At 45.7% G+C, this 20,440-nt stretch overlaps 1 protein-coding gene across 1 annotated transcript in view; it reads left to right on the forward strand.

Moving 5' to 3' along the window:
- LOC134931961 (ras and EF-hand domain-containing protein-like) overlaps positions 1–16,277 on the forward strand; it is a 94,645-nt gene extending 78,368 nt beyond the window's left edge. Inside the window, exons 14-17 of the mRNA XM_063925871.1 lie at positions 6,368–6,482; positions 7,661–7,768; positions 7,844–7,920; positions 15,063–16,277. Coding sequence (XP_063781941.1) covers positions 6,368–6,482; positions 7,661–7,768; positions 7,844–7,920; positions 15,063–15,159 — 397 coding nt within the window. The 3' untranslated portion in view covers positions 15,160–16,277. The remainder of the gene's footprint in view (positions 1–6,367; positions 6,483–7,660; positions 7,769–7,843; positions 7,921–15,062) is intronic.
- The last annotated feature ends 4,163 nt before the right edge of the window (positions 16,278–20,440 follow it).

The following is a 20,440-nucleotide window of genomic DNA, read 5'->3' on the forward strand; positions in this document are numbered from 1 at the left end:
TCACTCGCGCCAGGCATCTCGCTCTGCGTGGCATATTGAGGCTAGATGTATGAGGACACATCTGTAGGTGGTGACAACCAAAGTGTGGATGAAGCCTTTGACTTTTAAATAAATGAAATACAATGTGTAATATATTTTCTCTAACGTCCTAGAGGATGCTGGGACTCCGTAAGGACCATGGGGATAGACGGGCTCTGCAGGAGACATGGGCACTTTAAGAAAGACTTTGACTCTGGGTGTGCACTGGCTCCTCCCTCTATGCCCCTCCTCCAGACCTCAGTTTGATACTGTATCCAGAGGAGCTGGGTGGATTTCAGGAGCTCTCCTGAGTTTCCTGTAAGAAAGCATTTTTGTTAGGTTTTTTATTTTCAGGGAGCCTGCTGGCAACAGACTCCCTGCATCGTGGGACTGAGGAGAGAGAAACAGACCCACTTCTCTGAGTTTCAGGGCTCTGTTTCTTAGGCTACTGGACACCATTAGCTCCAGAGGGAGTCAGAACACAGGTCTCACCCTGGAGTTCGTCCCAGAGCCGCGCCGCCGTCCTCCTCACAGAGCCGGAAGATAGAAGCCGGGTGAGTATGAGAGGAAAAGATCTTCAGAGGCGGCAGAAGACTTCATTGATCTAAACTGAGGTAACGCACAGCACTGCAGCTGTGCGCCATTGCTCCCATACACCTCACAAACGGCAGTCACTGTAAGGGCGCAGGGGGGGGGGGCGCCATGGGCAGCAATATAAACCTCTTATTTGGCAAAAGAGAGCATATATACAGCTGGACACTGTATATATGCATGAGCCCCCGACAATTTTACACTTTTAGCGGGACTGAAGCCCGCCGCCGAGGGGGCGGGGCTTCTCCCTCAGCACTCACCAGCGCCATGTCTTTCTCCACAGCACCGCTGAGAGGAAGCTCCCCGGACTCTCCCCTGCTTATACCACGGTAGAAGAGAGGGTTTTAAAGAAGAGGGGGGGCACATAATTCAGCGCAGATAATAATAACAGCGCTACGGGGTAAACATTAAATCGCTGTGTTTTTCCTGGGTCATATTGCGCTGGGGTGTGTGCTGGCATACTCTCTCTCTGTCTCTCCAAAGGGCCTTGTGGGGGAACTGTCTTCACTAGAGCATTCCCTGAGTGTTTGGTGTGTCGGTACGTGTGTGTTGACATGTCTGAGGTAAAAGGCCCTCCTAAGGAGGAGATGGAGCAAATGTGTGTGTGGTGTCTCCGTCGACAACGCCGACGCCTGATTGGATATGTGAAATTAAGTGCTAAAACGAATTTATTACACAAAAGATTAGAGAACAGACAGGGAATCTACCCATGTCTGTCCCTATGTCACAGAGACCTTCAGAGTCTCACAACGCTCACTATCCAAAATAATAGACACTGATATCGTCACGGAGTCTGACTCCAGTGTCGACTACGATAATGCAAACTACAGCCAAAACTGGCAGAAAAGTATTCAATATATGATTGTTGTAATAAAAGAGGTTTTGCATATCACTGATGACTCATCTGTCCCTGACACGAGGGTACACATGCTTAAGGGGAAGAAAGCTGAGGTAAATTTCCCTCCTCTCATGAAGAAAAAGAGCGGGAATCTCCAGACAAGAAGCTGCAGCTTCCCAAAAAGAATTCTCAGGGAGTATCCTTTCCCTAATGGGGCCAGGATACGATGGGAATCTTCCCCTAGGGTGTACAAGGCATTGACACGTTTACCCAAAAGGTAGCGCTGAATTTACAGCTATCCTCAGGGATCCTGCAGATAGCATGCAGTAAAAGTACTTTGAAGTCCATTTACACACATTCTGATACACTACTCAGACCGGCGATTGTGTCGGCATGGGGTTATAGCGCTGTAGCAGCGTAGACAGATACCTTATCAGCGGAGATTGAAACCCTAGATAAGGATGCCATGTTATTGTCCCTAGTATGTGTATATATATATATATATCTATATCTTTATATGTAAAAGATGTTGTCCATATATATATATATATATATATATATATATATATAAACAAATAGAAAACCACAGCACTCGCCACCCCAGAAGTGGGGTGCAGTGTCCGCACTCGCCACTAATAGGGTGGGGTGCATGAATAAATGATGGGGGTTATAGTTGCCAGGTTTTTATTTTGTGATAGTGTAGGACCTGCATGAAGGTGGGGTACCTTGGCGAGCGGTGTGCAGGCTTCCGTGCATTGGCCAATTCACTAACTAAACCCCCATCATTTATTCATTTATTCCTAGATGTTGTGAGGATAAGTGAGCTTATTTTGGTGAGTGCTGAACTTTCTGATATATATATATATATATATATAACATATATAGAGTCAACGCTATGTCGATTTCTGCTAGACGTGTCCTGTGGAACATGCAATGGACAGGTGATGCCGAATATCTGAGGCATATGGAGTTGTTGCTTTACAAGGGTGAGGAATTGTTCGGAGAGGGCCTCTCGGATCTCGTCTCCACAGCTACGGCAGGTAAATCTAATTTTTTGCCATATATTCCCTCACAATCTAAGAAAGCGCCTCATTATCAAATGCAGTCCTTTCGTTCCAATAAAAACAAGAGAGCACGTGGATCGTCCTTTCTTGCCAGAGGTAAGGGCAGAGGGAAAAAGCTGCACAACACAGCTAGTTCCCAGGAACAGAAGTCCTCCCCGGCCTCTGCTAAATACACCGCATGACGCTGGGGCTCCCCTGAGGGAGTCAGCTCCTGTGGGGGCACGTCTTCGACTGTTCAGCCACGTCTGGGTCCACTCACAGGTGGATCCATGGGCAATAGAAATTGTTTCCCAGGATTACAAGCTGGAATTCGAAGAGTGCCTCCTCGCCGGTTTTTCAAATTGGCCCTACCGAAACAACCCCTGGAAAGGGAGATAGTGTTACATGCGATTCACAAATTGTGTCTGCAACAAGTGGTGGTAGAGGTTCCCCTGCTTCAAAGAGGGCAGGGGTACTACTCAACTCTGTTTGTGGTTCCTAAACCGGACAGTTCGGTCAGACCCATTTTAAAATTAAAATCCCTGAACCTTTACTTAAAACGGTTCAAGTTCAAGATGGAATCACTCAGAGCGGTCATCGCCAGCCTAGAAGGGGGAGATTTTTTTGGTGTCTCTGGATATAAAGGATGCATACCTGCATGTCCCCATATATCCTCCTCATCAGGCGTACCTGAGACTTGCGGTAGAGGATTGTCATTACCAATTTCAGACGTTGCCGTTTGGGCTTTCCACGGCCCCGAGAATTTTCACCAAGGTAATGGCGGAAATGATGGTGCTCCTGCGCAAGCAGGGTGTCACAATTATACCGTACTTGGACGATCTCCTCATAAAAGCGAGATCACGGGAGAAGTTGCTGAGCAGCGTATCACTTTCACTGATTCTCAATATTCCAAAGTCGCAGCTGAATCCTACAACTCGTCTGCCCTTCTTGGGCATGATTCTGGACACAGACCAGAAAAGGGTTTTTCTTCCGAAGGGAAAAGCGCAGGAACTCATGACTCTAGTCATGAACTTGTTGAAACCAAAACAAGTGTCAGTACATCATTACACTCAAGTTCTGGGAAAGATGGTGGCAACATACGAAGCCATTCCATACGGCAGATTCCATGCAAAGACCTTCCAATGGGACCTATTGGACAAATGGTCCGGGTCGTATCTGCAATTGCATCAGCGGATCACCCTGTCCCCCAGGGCCAGAGTATCTCTCCTGTGGTGGCTAAACAGTGCTCACCTTCTAGAGGGCCGCAGGTTCGGCATTCAGGACTGGATCCTGGTGACCACAGACGCGAGCCTCCGAGGTTGGGGTGCGGTCGCACAGGGAAGAAATTTCCAAGGACTTTGGTCAAGTCAAGAGACTTGTCTTCACATCAACATCCTGGAACTAAGGGCCATATACAACGCCCTACGTTAAGCGGAGATCTTACTTCGCAATCGACCAGTTCGGATCCAGTCAGACAACATCACCGCAGTAGCTCATGTAAACCGCCAAGGCGGCACAAGGAGCAGAGTGGCAATGGCGGAAGCCACCAGAGTTCTTCGCTGGGCGGAGAATCATGTAAGCGCTCTGTCAGCAGTGTTCATTCCGGGAATGGACAACTGGGAAGCAGACTTCCTCAGCAGACACGCTCTGTATCCGGGAGAGTGGGGACTTCATCAGGAAGTCTTCGCGCAGATTGCAAGTTGGTGGGGACTACCCCAAATAGACATGATGACATCCCGTCTCAACAGAAAGCTACAAAGGTATTGCGCCAGGTCAAGAGACCCTCAGGCGGTAGCTGTGGACGCCCTAGTGACACCGTGGGTGTTCCAGTCGGTATATGTGTTTCCTCCTCTTCCTCTCATACCCAAGGTGTTGAGGATAATAAGAAAAAAGAGGCGTGAGAACAATTCTCATTGTTCCAGATTGGCCACAAAGGACCTGGTATCCGGATCTGCAAGAAATGCTCACAGAAGATCCGTGGCCTCTTCCTCTAAGGCAGGACTTGTTACAACAAGGTCCCTGTCTGTTCCAAGACTTACCGCGGCTGCGTTTGACGGCATGGCGGTTGAACGCCGGATCCTAGCGGAAAAAGGTATTCCAGATGAGGTCATTCCTACGCTAATAAAGGCTAGGAAGGACGTGACATCTAAACATTATCACCGAATATTGAGAAAATATGTTTCTTGGTGTGAGGCCAGGAATGCTCCTACGGAAGAATTCCATCTGGGCCGTTTTCTTCACTTCCTACAAACTGGAGTGAATTTGGGCCTAAAATTAGGCTACATTAAAAGTTCAGATTTCGGCCTTATCCATTTTCTTTCAAAAGGAATTGGCCTCATTACCTGAAGTACAGACTTTTGTGAAGGGAGTACTGCATATTCAGCCTCCTTTTGTACCTCCGGTGGCGCCTTGGGACCTTAACGTGGTGTTAAGTTTCCTTAAGTCACATTGGTTTGAACCACTTAAGACCGTGGAGTTGAAATATCTCACCTGGAAGGTGGTCATGTTGTTAGCCTTGGCTTCGGCTAGGCGAGTTTCGGAATTGGCGGCTTTATCACATAAAAGCCCCTATCTGGTTTTCCATATGGATAGAGCGGAATTGCGGACCCGTCCTCAATTCCTGCCTAAGGTGGTCTCATCCTTTCATATGAACCAACCTATTGTCGTGCCTGTGGCTACGCGTGACTTGGAGGATTCCGAGTCCCTTGATGTGGTCAGGGCTTTGAAAATTTACGTGGCCAGAACGGCTAGGATCAGAAAAACAGAAGCACTGTTTGTCCTGTATGCAGCCAACAAGGTTGGCGGCACTGCTTCAAAGCAGACTATTGCTCGCTGGATCTGGAACACGATTCAGCAGGCGCATTCTACGGCAGGATTGCCGTTACCAAAATCGGTTAAGGCCATTCCACTAGGAAGGTGGGCTCTTCTTGGGCGGCTGCCCGAGGGGTCTCGGCACTACAGCTGTGCCGAGCTGCTACTTGGTCGGGGTCAAACACCTTTGCAAAGTTCTATAAGTTTGATACCCTGGCTGATGAGGACCTCCTGTTTGCTCAATCGGTGCTGCAGAGTCATCCGCACTCTCCCGCCCGTTTGGGAGCTTTGGTATAATCCCCATGCTCCTTACGGAGTCCCAGCATCCTCTAGGACGTTAGAGAAAATTAAGATTTTAAACCTACCGGTAAATCTTTTTCTCGTAGTCCGTAGAGGATGCTGGGCGCCCGTCCCAAGTGCGGACTACTTCTGCAAGACTTGTATATAGTTATTGCTTACATAAGGGTTATGTTATGGTTTCATCGGTCTTGGACTGATGCTATGTTGTTTTTCATACTGTTAACTGGGTAGTATATCACAAGTTATACGGTGTAATTGGTGTGGCTGGTATGAATCTTGCCCTTGGATTACAAAAATCCTTTCCTTGTACTGTCCGTCTCCTCTGGGCACAGTTTCTCTAACTGAGGTCTGGAGGAGGGGCATAGAGGGAGGAGCCAGTGCACACCCAGAGTCAAAGTCTTTCTTAAAGTGCCCATGTCTCCTGCGGAGCCCGTCTATCCCCATGGTCCTTACGGAGTCCCAGCATCCTCTACGGACTACGGGATAAAGATTTACCGGTAGGTTTAAAATCTTATTTATTATTTATTAAGCCAAGCCCCTATACTGTATCTTTGTATTCCTCCCACACCCAGATCATGTGCTAGTTAGAAAAATATAAACGCAGTTCATTCCTAGTTATGCTGAGAATGTCAGCTCATAGAGCAAGTGGTTAGAGAAAAAGAAGTATTAGTAGCTCGCTCTCTCTCTCTCTCTAAATAATATATATATATTTAAATGTAGAATTTTTTTAATAAAGCCAGATGTGTATATTTTGCACCTTTTTTAGGTTCCGCAGTATAGCAAAGTCTTATTTCCGGAAAGCCCATGGGGTGTTGCTGATGTATGATGTCACATCAGAATCCAGTTTCCTCAATGTACGGCAGTGGATTGACGAGATCAAAGTATGTTCCCTTGTTTTATGGTATCTGTAGATGGAAAATAATGTGACTACAGCTATTTCATATCTACTATCTATGACCAGACCAATTTGTGTAAGGAAGGAGGGTGCTGCCCATAACATTTCTAAAGTTCTAAACTGCACGCGTGAAATGACCGAATCCATTATGGTTCCTATGGCTGACTACTTATTATGTACTGTACATAGTAATCAGCAAAACCATAAATATCCCTAAATGTCTCCTACCCCAGGAATAGATTGTTAAAGGTGCTTTTCACTGGCTGTGGGGGATAGAGCAACTTGTAGCAAATCAGGTAATCAGAATGGTTACAATAGCAGGGATGATTAGTTAAGCAAGAATAGGAGGGTATGTGACAGGGACAGTGGGAGGATTTCAGCAAGAACAGGTGCAGAGAGGGGGTGGGTCAGGTACAAAGTACCCATCCTCTGGGGAGTCCGTGCCTTGGGGTGCGTCCCCCCTGTGTGACAACAGGCTACATTACATGGTTAAAAAAAAAAACTATTAAATGTTGGCTAAAATGTAAGTGTGAGTCGTGCTCCGAGGCCTGCCTGGATTTCTCCTCATACATACAGGCCTGCATGGGCCCCCTTCTCTCTAACGTATACAGTGAGAAGTGCTACTTTATCACATCACCTTATATTATAATGATACAGGTAATCCAAAGCAAGAATCTTTCATGACCATCATTTCCTTAACAAGTTTTATCCAGTCCTGGACACCAGCCGCACTAATGCTATACAGACCTTAGATAGCGCCATTACATTGATTATGTACTGCTGATCAGTTTTATTTATCTTATCCTGTGGCCTCAACCTGACTTTCACCCACGGGAGCGTGCATCGGTATCGCAAGCTGTATACACACTGTGCGATATGTGCTAACTTTTATTATGATTTTGACTATATTGTCAATCATACGCACACATCGTACTGTGTATGCACCTGTACATACTGGGAATTAGGGATTTCTCACAATAGATTCCAAATAGCCGCAGCTTTGTCCACACATTTAGGTGTGTGTTGTACTACAACTAAATGTCACTGTTCTGACAGGGCCGGGATAAAGAGGATATAACGCACATTGTACTTAGATGCAGTTACAAACCATCTGCAGGTAATATTGTGCCGCTGATCACACAATGTACTACTCTCTTGTTACAGAATTCATGTGATAAACCTATACCCCTGATGCTGATTGGCAATAAAACAGACTTGAGGGCAGAAGGGAGCAGGGGAATTCCAACTGCAATAGGGGAAAAGCTGGCCATGGTAAGCAGAGACGCTGATGTCTTATAATGCACTGTACTTGTAGATGACTCTTATGTATTGTTCTTCTATATACAGGCCTATAGCTCCCTCTTCTGTGAGACAAGTGCAAAGGATGGCACCAATGTAGTGGAAGCTGTTCTTCATCTTGCCAGGTAATTTCTCTGACGAAATCTGCTACACTAATCTTTTATTTCTCTAACGTCCTAGTGGATGCTGGGGACTCCGTCAGGACCATGGGGAATAGCGGCTCCGCAGGAGACAGGGCACAAAAGCAAGCTTTTAGGATCACATGGTGTGTACTGGCTCCTCCCCCTATGACCCTCCTCCAAGCCTCAGTTAGGTTTTTGTGCCCGTCCGAGCAGGGTGCAATCTAGGTGGCTCTCCTAAAGAGCTGCTTAGAAAAAGTTTTTAGGTTTTTTATTTTCAGTGAGTCCTGCTGGCAACAGGCTCACTGCATCGAGGGACTTAGGGGAGAGATTTTCAACTCACCTGCGTGCAGGATGGATTGGAGTCTTAGGCTACTGGACATAGCTCCAGAGGGAGTCGGAACACAGGTCACCCTGGGGTTCGTCCCGGAGCCGCGCCGCCGATCCCCCTTACAGATGCTGAAGATCGTGGGTCCGGAAACAGGCGGCAGAAGGCTCTTCAGCACTGCAGCTGTGCGCCATTGTTGCTACACACTTCACACTGAACGGTCACGGAGGGTGCAGGGCGCTGCTGGGGGCGCCCTGGGCAGCAATAATTAATACCTTTTATGGCAAAGAATACATCACATATAGCCATTGAGGCTATATGTATGTATTTAACCCAGGCCAGATATCTCAAAACCCGGGAGAAAAGCCCGCCGAAAAGGGGGCGGGGCTTATTCTCCTCAGCACACAGCGCCATTTTCCTGCTCAGCTCCGCTGTGAGGAAGGCTCCCAGGACTCTCCCCTGCACTGCACTACAGAAACACGGTAACAAAGAGAAGGGGGGCATAATTTGGCGATATTTATATATTTAAAGCGCATATAACAGAAACAACACCTTTTAGGGTTGTTTATATACATTTTATAGCGCTTTTGGTGTGTGCTGGCAAACTCTCCCTCTGTCTCCCCAAAGGGCTAGTGGGGTCCTGTCTTCGATAAGAGCATTCCCTGTGTGTCTGCTGTGTGTCGGTACGTGTGTGTCGACATGTATGAGGACGATGTTGGTATGGAGGCGGAGCAATTGCCGGTAATGGTGATGTCACCCCCTAGGGAGTCGACACCGGAATGGATGGCTTTAATTATGGAATTACGTGATAATGTTAGTACATTACAAAAGTCAGTTGACGAAATGAGACGGCCGGAAAACCAGTTGGTACCTGCTCAGGCGTCTCAGACACTGTCAGGGGCTGTAAAACGTCCCTTACCTCAGTCAGTCGACACAGGTACCGACACAGATGAATCTAGTGTCGACGGTGAAGAAACAAACGTATTTTCCAATAGGGCCACACGTTATATGATCACGGCAATGAAGGAGGCTTTGCAGATCTCTGATACTGCAGGTACCTCAAAAAGGGGTATTATGTGGGGGGTGAAAAAACTACCTGTAGCTTTTCCAGAATCAGAGGAATTGAATGACGTGTGTGATGAAGCGTGGGTTAACCCCGATAGAAAACTGCTAATTTCAAAGAAGTTATTGGCATTATACCCTTTCCCACCAGAGGTTAGGGCGCGCTGGGAAACACCCCCTAAGGTGGATAAAGCGCTCACACGTTTATCAAAACAAGTGGCGTTGCCGTCTCCTGATACGGCCGCCCTCAAGGATCCAGCAGATAGGAGGCTGGAAACTACACTGAAGAGTATATACACACATACTGGTGTTTTACTCCGACCAGCAATAGCCTCAGCCTGGATGTGCAGTGCTGGGGTAGTGTGGTTGGATTCCCTGACTGAAAATATTGATACCCTGGATAGGGACAGTATTTTATTGACTTTAGAGCAATTAAAGGATGCGTTTCTTTATATGCGAGATGCTCAGAGGGATATTTGCACTCTGGCATCGAGAGTAAATGCGATGTCCATATCTGCCAGAAGAAGTTTATGGACGCGACAGTGGTCAGGTGATGCGGATTCCAAAAGGCATATGGAAGTATTGCCATATAAAGGAGAGGAATTGTTTGGGGTCGGTCTATCGGATCTGGTGGCCACGGCAACTGCCGGCAAATCCACGTTTTTACCTCAGACTTCCTCCCAACAGAAAAAGACACCGTCTTTTCAGCCGCAGTCCTTTCGCTCCTATAAAAACAAGCGGGCAAAAGGACAGTCTTATCTGCCCCGAGGCAGAGGAAAGGGTAAGAGAGGGCAGCAAGCAGCCCCTGCCCAGGAACAGAAGCCCGCCCCGGGTTCTACAAAGCCATCAGCATGACGCTGGGGCTTTACTAGCGGACTCAGGAGCGGTGGGGGGTCGACTAAAGATTTTCAGCAATCAGTGGGCTCGCTCACAGGTGGACCCGTGGATCCTGCAGATAGTATCTCAGGGTTACATGTTGGAATTCGAAAGGTCTCCCCCTCGCCGGTTCCTAAAGTCTGCTTTACCAACGCCTCCCTTAGAAAGGGCGACGGTATTGGAAGCCATTCACAAGCTGTATTCTCAGCAGGTGATAATCAAGGTACCCCTCCTACAACAGGGAAAGGGGTATTATTCCACACTATTTGTGGTACCGAAGCCGGACGGTTCGGTAAGACCTATTCTAAATCTGAAATCCTTGAACCTGTACATACAGAAATTCAAGTTCAAGATGGAGTCACTAAGAGCAGTGATAGCGAATCTGGAAGAAGGGGACTTCATGGTGTCCCTGGACATAAAAGATGCTTATCTGCATGTCCCAATTTACCCCTCACACCAAGGGTATCTCAGGTTCGTGATACAAGACTGTCATTATCAGTTTCAAACGCTGCCGTTTGGTTTGTCCACGGCACCTCGGGTCTTTACCAAGGTAATGACCGAAATGATGGTTCTTCTACGAAGAAAAGGCGTATTAATTATCCCTTACTTGGACGATCTCCTGATAAGGGCAAGGTCCAGAGAACAGCTGGAAGTCGGGGTAGCACTAACCCAAGTAGTGCTTCAACAACACGGGTGGATTCTGAATCTTCCAAAATCTCAATTGACACCGACAACACGTCTGCTGTTCCTGGGAATGATTCTGGACACTGTTCAGAAAAAGGTGTTTCTCCCGGAGGAGAAAGCGAGGGAGTTATCCGAACTTGTCAGGAACCTCCTAAAACCAGGAAATGTGTCAGTACATCAATGCACAAGAGTCCTGGGAAAGATGGTGGCTTCTTACGAAGCAATTCCATTCGGCAGATTCCACGCACGAATATTTCAGTGGGATCTGCTGGACAAATGGTCCGGATCGCATCTGCACATGCATCAGCGGATAACACTGTCACCAAGAACAAGGTTGTCTCTCCTGTGGTGGTTGCAGAGTGCCCATCTGTTAGAGGGCCGCAGGTTCGGCATACAGGACTGGGTCCTGGTGACTACGGATGCCAGCCTACGAGGCTGGGGAGCAGTCACACAGGGAAGAAACTTCCAGGGTGTATGGTCAAACCTGGAGAAGTATCTTCACATAAATATACTGGAGCTAAGAGCGATCTACAATGCTCTAAACATGGCGAAACCGCTGCTTCAGGGTCAGCCGGTGTTGATCCAGTCGGACAACATCACGGCAGTCGCCCACGTAAACAGACAAGGCGGCACGAGAAGCAGAAGAGCAATGACAGAAGCTGCAAGGATTCTTCGCTGGGCGGAAAATCATGTCATAGCACTGTCAGCAGTGTTCATCCCGGGAGTGGACAACTGGGAAGCAGATTTCCTCAGCAGACACGACCTTCACCCGGGAGAGTGGGGACTTCATCCAGAAGTTTTCCACATGATTGTGAACCATTGGGAAAAACCAAAGGTGGACATGATGGCGTCTCGCCTCAACAAAAAACTGGACAGATATTGCGCCAGGTCAAGAGACCCTCAGGCAATAGCTGTGGACGCTCTGGTAACACCGTGGGTGTACCAGTCAGTGTATGTGTTCCCTCCTCTGCCTCTCATACCAAAGGTACTGAGAATTATACGGAAAAGGGGAGTAAGAACAATACTAGTGGCCCCGGATTGGCCAAGAAGAACTTGGTACCCGGAACTTCAAGAGATGCTCACGGAAGATCCGTGGCCTCTACCTCTAAGAAGGGATCTGCTTCAGCAGGGACCTTGTATGTTCCAAGACTTACCGTGACTGCGTTTGACGGCATGGCGGTTGAACGCCGGATTCTAAAAGAAAAGGGCATTCCAGAGGAAGTTATTCCTACCTTGATTAAAGCTAGGAAGGAAGTGACCGCACAACATTATCACCGCATTTGGAGAAAATATGTTGCGTGGTGTGAAGCCAAGAAGGCCCCAACGGAAGAATTTCAATTGGGTCGATTCCTACATTTCCTGCAGGCAGGATTGTCTATGGGCCTAAAATTGGGGTCTATTAAAGTTCAAATTTCGGCCTTATCAATTTTCTTCCAGAAAGAATTGGCTTCAGTGCCTGAAGTACAAACTTTTGTCAAGGGTGTACTACATATACAGCCCCCAATTGTGCCTCCAGTGGCACCGTGGGATCTAAACGTAGTTTTGGATTTTCTCAAATCTCATTGGTTTGAGCCTCTCAAATCGGTAGATTTGAAGTATCTTACATGGAAAGTAACCATGCTACTGGCCCTGGCTTCAGCCAGGAGAGTTTCAGAGTTGGCGGCTTTATCGTACAAAAGCCCATATCTGATTTTCCATTCGGACAGGGCAGAACTGCGGACACGTCCTCATTTTCTCCCTAAGGTGGTTTCGGCTTTTCACTTGAACCAGCCTATTGTGGTGCCTGCGGCTACTAGCGACTTGGAGGACTCCAAGTTACTGGACGTTGTCAGAGCATTGAAAATATATATTTCAAGGACAGCTGGAGTCAGAAAATCTGACTCGTTGTTTATCTTGTATGCACCCAACAAGATGGGTGCTCCTGCGTCTAAGCAGACGATTGCTCGTTGGATCTGTAGCACAATCCAACTTGCACATTCTGTGGCAGGCCTGCCACAGCCTAAAACTGTTAAAGCCCACTCCACAAGGAAGGTGGGCTCATCTTGGGCGGCTGCCCGAGGGGTCTCGGCCTTACAACTTTGCCGAGCAGCTACGTGGTCAGGGGAGAACACGTTTGTAAAATTTTACAAATTTGATACTCTGGCTAAAGAGGACTTGGAGTTCTCTCATTCGGTGCTGCAGAGTCATCCGCACTCTCCCGCCCGTTTGGGAGCTTTGGTATAATCCCCATGGTCCTGACGGAGTCCCCAGCATCCACTAGGACGTTAGAGAAAATAAGAATTTACTTACCGATAATTCTATTTCTCATAGTCCGTAGTGGATGCTGGGCGCCCATCCCAAGTGCGGATTGTCTGCAATACTTGTACATAGTTATTGTTACAAAAATCGGGTTATTATTGTTGTGAGCCATCTTTTTTTAGAGGCTACTTCTGTGTTATCATACTGTTAACTGGGTTCAGATCACAAGTTGTACGGTGTGATTGGTGTGGCTGGTATGAGTCTTACCCGGGATTCAAGATCCTTCCTTATTGTGTACGCTCGTCCGGGCACAGTACCTAACTGAGGCTTGGAGGAGGGTCATAGGGGGAGGAGCCAGTACACACCATGTGATCCTAAAAGCTTGCTTTTGTGCCCTGTCTCCTGCGGAGCCGCTATTCCCCATGGTCCTGACTGAGTCCCCAGCATCCACTACGGACTATGAGAAATAGAATTATCGGTAAGTAAATTCTTATTTTTAATACATTCCTGTTTTATAGATTTTTACAGATTTAAAATGTAACTGTGGCTTCGCTGTGTGGAATTATGGTGGAATAAGGATATTAAGTATTTTATTAGTATCATAAATCACCACTTTCAGAAGCAGAATATGGACATTCATTTAGCTATAAGTTTTTTCTTCAAATTGAGAAAGGGTAATTATAGTGAGGGGTCCAACTATTCAACTCCAGACCTTCAACAGGTCATGCTTTGTGGATTGCTTTAATCATGCACAGGTGGTCAGTAATTATCCCACCTGCTTCCACAGACAGACATCCTCTAAATCTGACCTTTTGAGGAAATCTGAGGGGTGAGGTTGAGAACCACTGCACTATTGTATTCAGGATAACAAACATGCAGGGCCATATTGAGGGCAGTGCGACCAGTGCCAGACGCAATGCCACATGGCTCCCCATTCCTGGTCCCTGGTGGCTTCCGCCTCTTTGCTGAGTATGAAGCTGCTGAAGCAAAGCATGGTATGGGGGTTGGGAGGACAGTAGAGAGGATGGGGAACAGGGGTGCCAGGACGCGAGAATGCACAGGTACACAAGCTTGTGTGTTGTGAGAACGTCTTCACACAAGATATGTGTACATTTATCAATCAAGGGTGTATTAAACCTTCCAAATAGAGCGCTTCTGAGTTACTGCAGCTGCTTTTAAAAGACAGTTCAACTGTACTGCCCTACAAATATAAGTAGAGCAGAGGTGAAGTCGGCAGCGCTGTTGCACTTGAAGTGACCGAGAATACACAGGAGAGCTAGCGGTACAGCGTTACGGAGGTCCCAGGTTAAACATCTGTCCACATGCTGGGAAATACCGCATTATTTCTGGTGTCCTGAAGGCCCGGTGAGCTCATTTAAACCCCTTTTCAGACCTGTATAAGGGTGCTTATGTGAAGCATAAAGCACCCTAGTGTGGAGAGATACGCTATGGAACAGTTTGGATTTAATAAAAGTTAATGGATTTTACTACATATCTGACTATTTGATTTTGAATATAAACAATGTTTCTGACACATATAATATTTCCAAGAAAGCCATAAAAGTGGAATATAAATTGCATTTGGCTCTTATGGAGTGTGTGTCGCGTGTTTCAGTTAGGATTTTTAGACCACAAATACTACAACAAATGAAAATAATCAACAAATGAAATAATGACGCATCATTGTGATTGGAAATATTTGGCTTATAAAGTCAGTAACCTGTTGTTTGGATGGATATTTGCAAGGATTAAGACATTTCTTTGCCTTTTTAAATCAAGCGTAATACTGTGTATTATGAGGGTTTCCATCAGGTGAAAAATGGAGTTAATGTTTTATTGAAAGTTAAATATTTTTTTCTACTGTATATGGAATAAGCTGTGAAGTCTGAACGGGGGTGTCAGCGCTGCTGGACTTTTAGTACATTTTTTTTATATGATATATATTTTATTTATCATCCAGGGAAGTGAAGAAATCTGTGGATCTGGTGAAAGAAAACCAAGAAGCGGTGACCAATCTCAGCATTCCAGATAAAAAGTCTAATTGCTGCAAGATCTAACACTGATTACATCTGGGATTGTATTTCCAGACAAGACCATATGAAGGATAAAAGTGATTGGTCCAGCTGACAAAAACTGATAACTGATGCCTTTCACTATTTTGTACCCCAATCTGGGATGGAATTTTGCATTGAACAAAATGCAGCATTTCTCTTCTAAGAACAGCATGCTGAATGAACTCTTATAGAAACATAGGCTCCCCCCCAGACTATTAATTCCTTTGTCTATGTCCTCTGGAAATGTGTATATATATTTTTTTTCTAATTTGGACAAATGGTTCTTCACTGCCTCTAATGTATTGAGAATTGATAGTTGATATTTATCTAATCTACATGATATTTTAAACATTTGGTAACTTCTCAGCAATAGTGATTAAAACATAACTGGTTTGTTACCAAAAATGATGTAACATAGTTTTAGGAGATTTAGAATCTAATGTTTGTTTTGTCAGATTTGATGTGTCAGTTAGACACCAGGCAGAACATTAATAAGAGAATGGTCCTCTATGAGGCTTTTATACGTTTATTTTCTTACTGCAGCATTTTTGGTGCGCTAGGTGGTTACAGCTCACAATTCTGGATCAAACACATTTGCCTTAAATGTCACCTGACTAATGCGTAGTGTTCACTCTAGGCTGTTTTAGCAGGGCGCCGCTCCCTGCCCGTTTTTTAGCAGGCAAAACCCGCCCTGCCCCTTTTGCGGCGCCCTGCTAGAACAGCCGCCCGCTTCCTGCCGGCATCCATTCACGCATTGGGAGAGGGCTGGGGGAAGCCCAGCACCGACGGAGGTGCTGGGCACGCCCCCAACAGTGACGTCACCGGCCACAGACGCTCTCTATAGTAGCGTCTGTGGGCCGCACCGCCCCCTAAACCGCCCCCTAAAATAACGTAGGCGTGGCCACGCCCCCTAATTTGCGTGGCCGCGCCCCCGTTTCGGCCGTGCCCCCGGAGTCCAGCGCCCTGCCCCTTTTCACTCCTAGAGTGAACACTATAATGCGCACACACCATTGGTACTGTAGTGCCTTTGACTATGAACATTTTAAAATAATTGCAAGGGTTTGGTCGTGTACAATTGCTACAATTTTTCTTAACGCTGAATAAAGTTTTTATCTAAGTTATCCCTATATTTATACCATGCATGTATATTACTCTGTGGTTGACTGATGTTCTAAAAACTAACTTGCTGCTTCCTATGCTCTGGTTTAACAAAAGTTAAGTATACTTATATATTAACTATATTAATATAAAATATATTAATATTATACTGCAATGTATAGTACAATATATTAGTGTATCTGGATTATGTCAGAGTGGTTACACTTCACGTGAGCTCCGTGCAGTGCAAATGCATAGAGCAGTATTTCTCAGGAAACGCTCTCTCAGTGCTGGAAGATAGGTGTATTCATTTCTGGCGGCCGCATTAAGAGGTACTAATTACACAGGCCTGCAAAATGTCACTGCTGGCTGTATATAGAGTACCTGAAATTCACTGAAAATTGTCTGCAATTCTCTGGCTAATTTCAAAGCTATTTGGTGTGCTGATTTCAAAAGTAACTCCGATTTTCCTCTAATACGTAAGGATTTCACACAAAATGTGGAGATATGGGAAAACAACTGAGTCACCTGTATTCTGGTGAAATGTAAATGTTATTACCAAAAGTAAAAAAACAAAAAAATAAATTATATACATACATACACAATAAAATAACCATTTTACAATGTTACTTACTTTTACAAGTCCTTATACTGCCTTTTTATTTTCCCTTTAAAGCTTCATTTGGTACTTTTTCTTCTATATATACCACATAAGATTCGTACTATTGCATGGAGAGAGAATCATGGATTAGTTACACTTGAAGTACAAGCTTTATGTAGCCCATAAAGAGGGAGTAGAAGCATTCTGAGGATATTTAAACTGATGGAGCAATCTCAGGGTGGCAGCATTTTATTTTGTAATCCATCACTTTTATTTTATTTACAAACACTTTTTATGGTCATGGGCTATAGGTTCAAGCCAAGCTTTACCAACTTATACATGTACCATCTGAGTTTTAAAATGGCCCATTTGGTGTAAATCTAGTGCTATGTGGCAGATATATATAAGCTTATTTATTACTTGATATGGGACCTCTGTTTGTTGTAAATGTAATTTAAAAGTCATGCACACATTTACAGTAACTCCCTTTTATCGAAAGGCACTTCAATAATTAAATCTAATTATTTACATTTGCAAAATGTTCATCATAGACCTTTGGTTAAAAACGTCTTTAAAGGCAGTTGGGTAAGCTGAAATATAACTGTACAAAGCAGAGTAAAGGAGAGTACATCTGAGATCATGGCAACAAACGATGGAAAATAGTAGGTCAAGAGTCTCCTGATGAATTGTTGCAAGTTCATGTTAAAAGCTAAAAATAAAAGTCCTAAGCAAAATCCGAGATAGATATAGAAGGTATTGTATTTTTTAATAGCTAAAAAGCACAGGTTATGGTAGACCTACCTAGATAACCTTCTTTCTCTGAAGTCCACAGGATCTACCTTGGGATATGCTGAAGAGACAGCGGATTGGGCACCAAACAGTTAAGCTTTTCAGGATGCCCCAGGTCAGCCCCCTATATTTCCCCCTCCTGGCTCAGGCAATTCAGTTGATTCCAAAGCTCAAGGCAGGAGCAGTTTTAATCGAGAGGGAGACCTATTCAGGCGAGAAAACATACTCACAGTAAGAGGTTAGTAAGTGTACAGATTCTCAAATCAGGTGCGCGGGGTGGGATCCCTGTGGACACACTGGACTTCAGAGAAAGAATGTTATCTAGGTAGGTCTACTGTAACCTGTGCTTTCTCTATTAGGGTCCACAGTGATCAACAGGATCTACCTTGGGACTTCCCAAAGCCCGTACTAAGGGGGACGCACCTGATTAGACAGAAGAATCTTACGGCCAAATGCAGCATCCTGAGAGGCAAGTGTGTCAAAGGCATAATGTCTAATGAATGTATTAATGGATGACCATATGGTTGCCTTACAGATTTGTTCAGCTGAGACACCTCAATGGGCTGGCCAAGAAGGACCAGCAGTACCTTACGAGTAGAGTGGGCAGAGACATTATCCAGAATAGGGAGATCAGCTTGGGAGTACGCTTCTGAAATTGTCATCCAAAGCCATCTTGCCAGAGTTTGCTTATTAGCAGGCTATCCTCTTACGAAATCCATAGAGGATAAAAAGAGAGTCTGTCCTTCTTATGGCACTAGTACGATCCACGTAGATCCTTAAAGCACGAACTACGTCCAATGATGCATCTCCCGCAGAAAAGTCCTGTCCCTGAAAAGCCGGAATTACTATTTCATCATTAAGATGGAACTTAGAGACCACCTTTAGGAAGATATCCAGATCTGGTTTGAAGAACCGCTCTAACTGGATGAATACCAGAAAAGGGGGACAACACACCTGTGCCCCTAAATCTGATACTCTTATAGCTGAAGCAATTGCCAGAAGAAAAAGCACTTTGGCTGTCATCCATTTGAGATCAACACGATTCAGTGGCTCAAATGGAGCAACCTGAAGAGCCTTGAGAACTATTTCTAGATCCCATGGAGCTGTTGGATGAACAAAAGGAGGTTGAATGTGAAGCGTTCCTTGGCAGAATGTGCGAACATCCTGTATGTTTGCAATATTCTTTTGAAACCATACAGATCATGCTGAAACTTGTACTTTCAAGGAAGCCACGCGGAGTCCCTTGTCCATTCCTGCTTGAAGAAAAACTAGAATTCTAGAAGCTCTGAAGGACCTAGGATCCAAACTTTTGGCAGTGCACCATTGAACTTATGCATGCCAAATTTGGTAATAGAAGCGAGCAGAGGAAGACTTTCTTGCTTTAAGCATCGTCTGAATTACCTCTTGTGAAAATCCTTTTGCCTTTAAGACTGATGTTTCAAGAGCCACACCGTCACAGACATTTGATCCAGATGTTTGTAGAGACTGGGACCCCGAATGGGAAGATTTGGACATTGAGGCAGTAGGAACGGAGAATCTGCAGACAGCCTCTGCAGATCTGTGTACCAATTTCTTCTGGGCCGCGCCGGAGCTATTAGTATCACGGAGCCCCCTTCCTGTTTGAATTTTCAAATCACTCTCGGTACTAGAGAAATTGGTGGACACGCATAAGCCAGACAAATTCCATCTCGCGGATAGAGTATCCATGAAGATCGCTTCAGGATCCTTTGTTCTTGACCCGTACCTGAGTACTTTGTTGTTTTGATGAGAGGCTATAAGATCCTCTTCCAGCAGACCCCACTTGTTTACCAGAATCTGGAAGACTCATTTGCATGAATGCCATGTCTGCTGAGAAAGTCTGCTTCCCAATTTAGGACTCTTGGTATGAACATTGCTGACACGGCTGGATGATGAAGTTCTGCCCATTTTATTGTGTGGCTTACCTCCTTCATTGCCATTCGACTTTGAGTACCTCCTTGGTGATTGAGGTACGCTACTGACGTGGCATTGTCTGAACAAATCTGAATCTGCTTTCTGTGGAGTATTTCTTTTACCTGGGTGAGTGCCATGTGTATGGCCCAAAGCTCCAGAACGTTGATTGGCAGATGACTTTCTTCCTTGGACCAGCGTCCCTGGAATGAGTACTGTCCTGCCACAGCTCCGCAGCCCTGAAGACTCGCATCTGTTGTTAGAACCTCCCAATCTGTGATCCAAAAGGGCCGCCCTTTGGGGGTCATTCAGACCTGATCGCACGCTAGGATTTTTCGCTGCGATCATGTCAGAACTGTGCATGTATATGCACCACAATGCGCAGGCGCCTCGTACGGTACAAAGCGGATTGTTAGGCGATGGATTGTACGAAGAATCCATTCGCACAGCCGATCGCAAGGAGATTAACAGGAAGAAGGCATTTGTGGGTGTCAACTGACCGTTTTCTGGGAGTAGTTGGAAAAATGCATGCGTGTCCAAGCATTTGCAGGGCGGGTGTCTGACTTCAATTCCGGCCCCGGACAGGCTGAAGTGATCGCAGCGGTTGAGTACGTCCTGGGCAACTCAGAAACTGCATAAAACTTTTTTGTACCGCTCGGGTGCACATGCGTTCGCACACTTGCAAAGCAAAAATACACTCCCCTATGGGCGGCGACGATCTGCTCGCAGCAGTGCAAAACCCCTAGCAAGCGATCAGGTCTGAATCGGCCCTTTGTCCAGATGGGCCGTCTGTAGCCACCAGGCTAAAGACAGATTTACTTCCTGAGGAAGAATCATTGAGTTCTTATCGTCTGATTCTGTCCGTTC

Source organism: Pseudophryne corroboree, chromosome 6 (assembly GCF_028390025.1).
Source record: "Pseudophryne corroboree isolate aPseCor3 chromosome 6, aPseCor3.hap2, whole genome shotgun sequence".
Classification (NCBI taxonomy): domain Eukaryota; kingdom Metazoa; phylum Chordata; class Amphibia; order Anura; family Myobatrachidae; genus Pseudophryne; species Pseudophryne corroboree.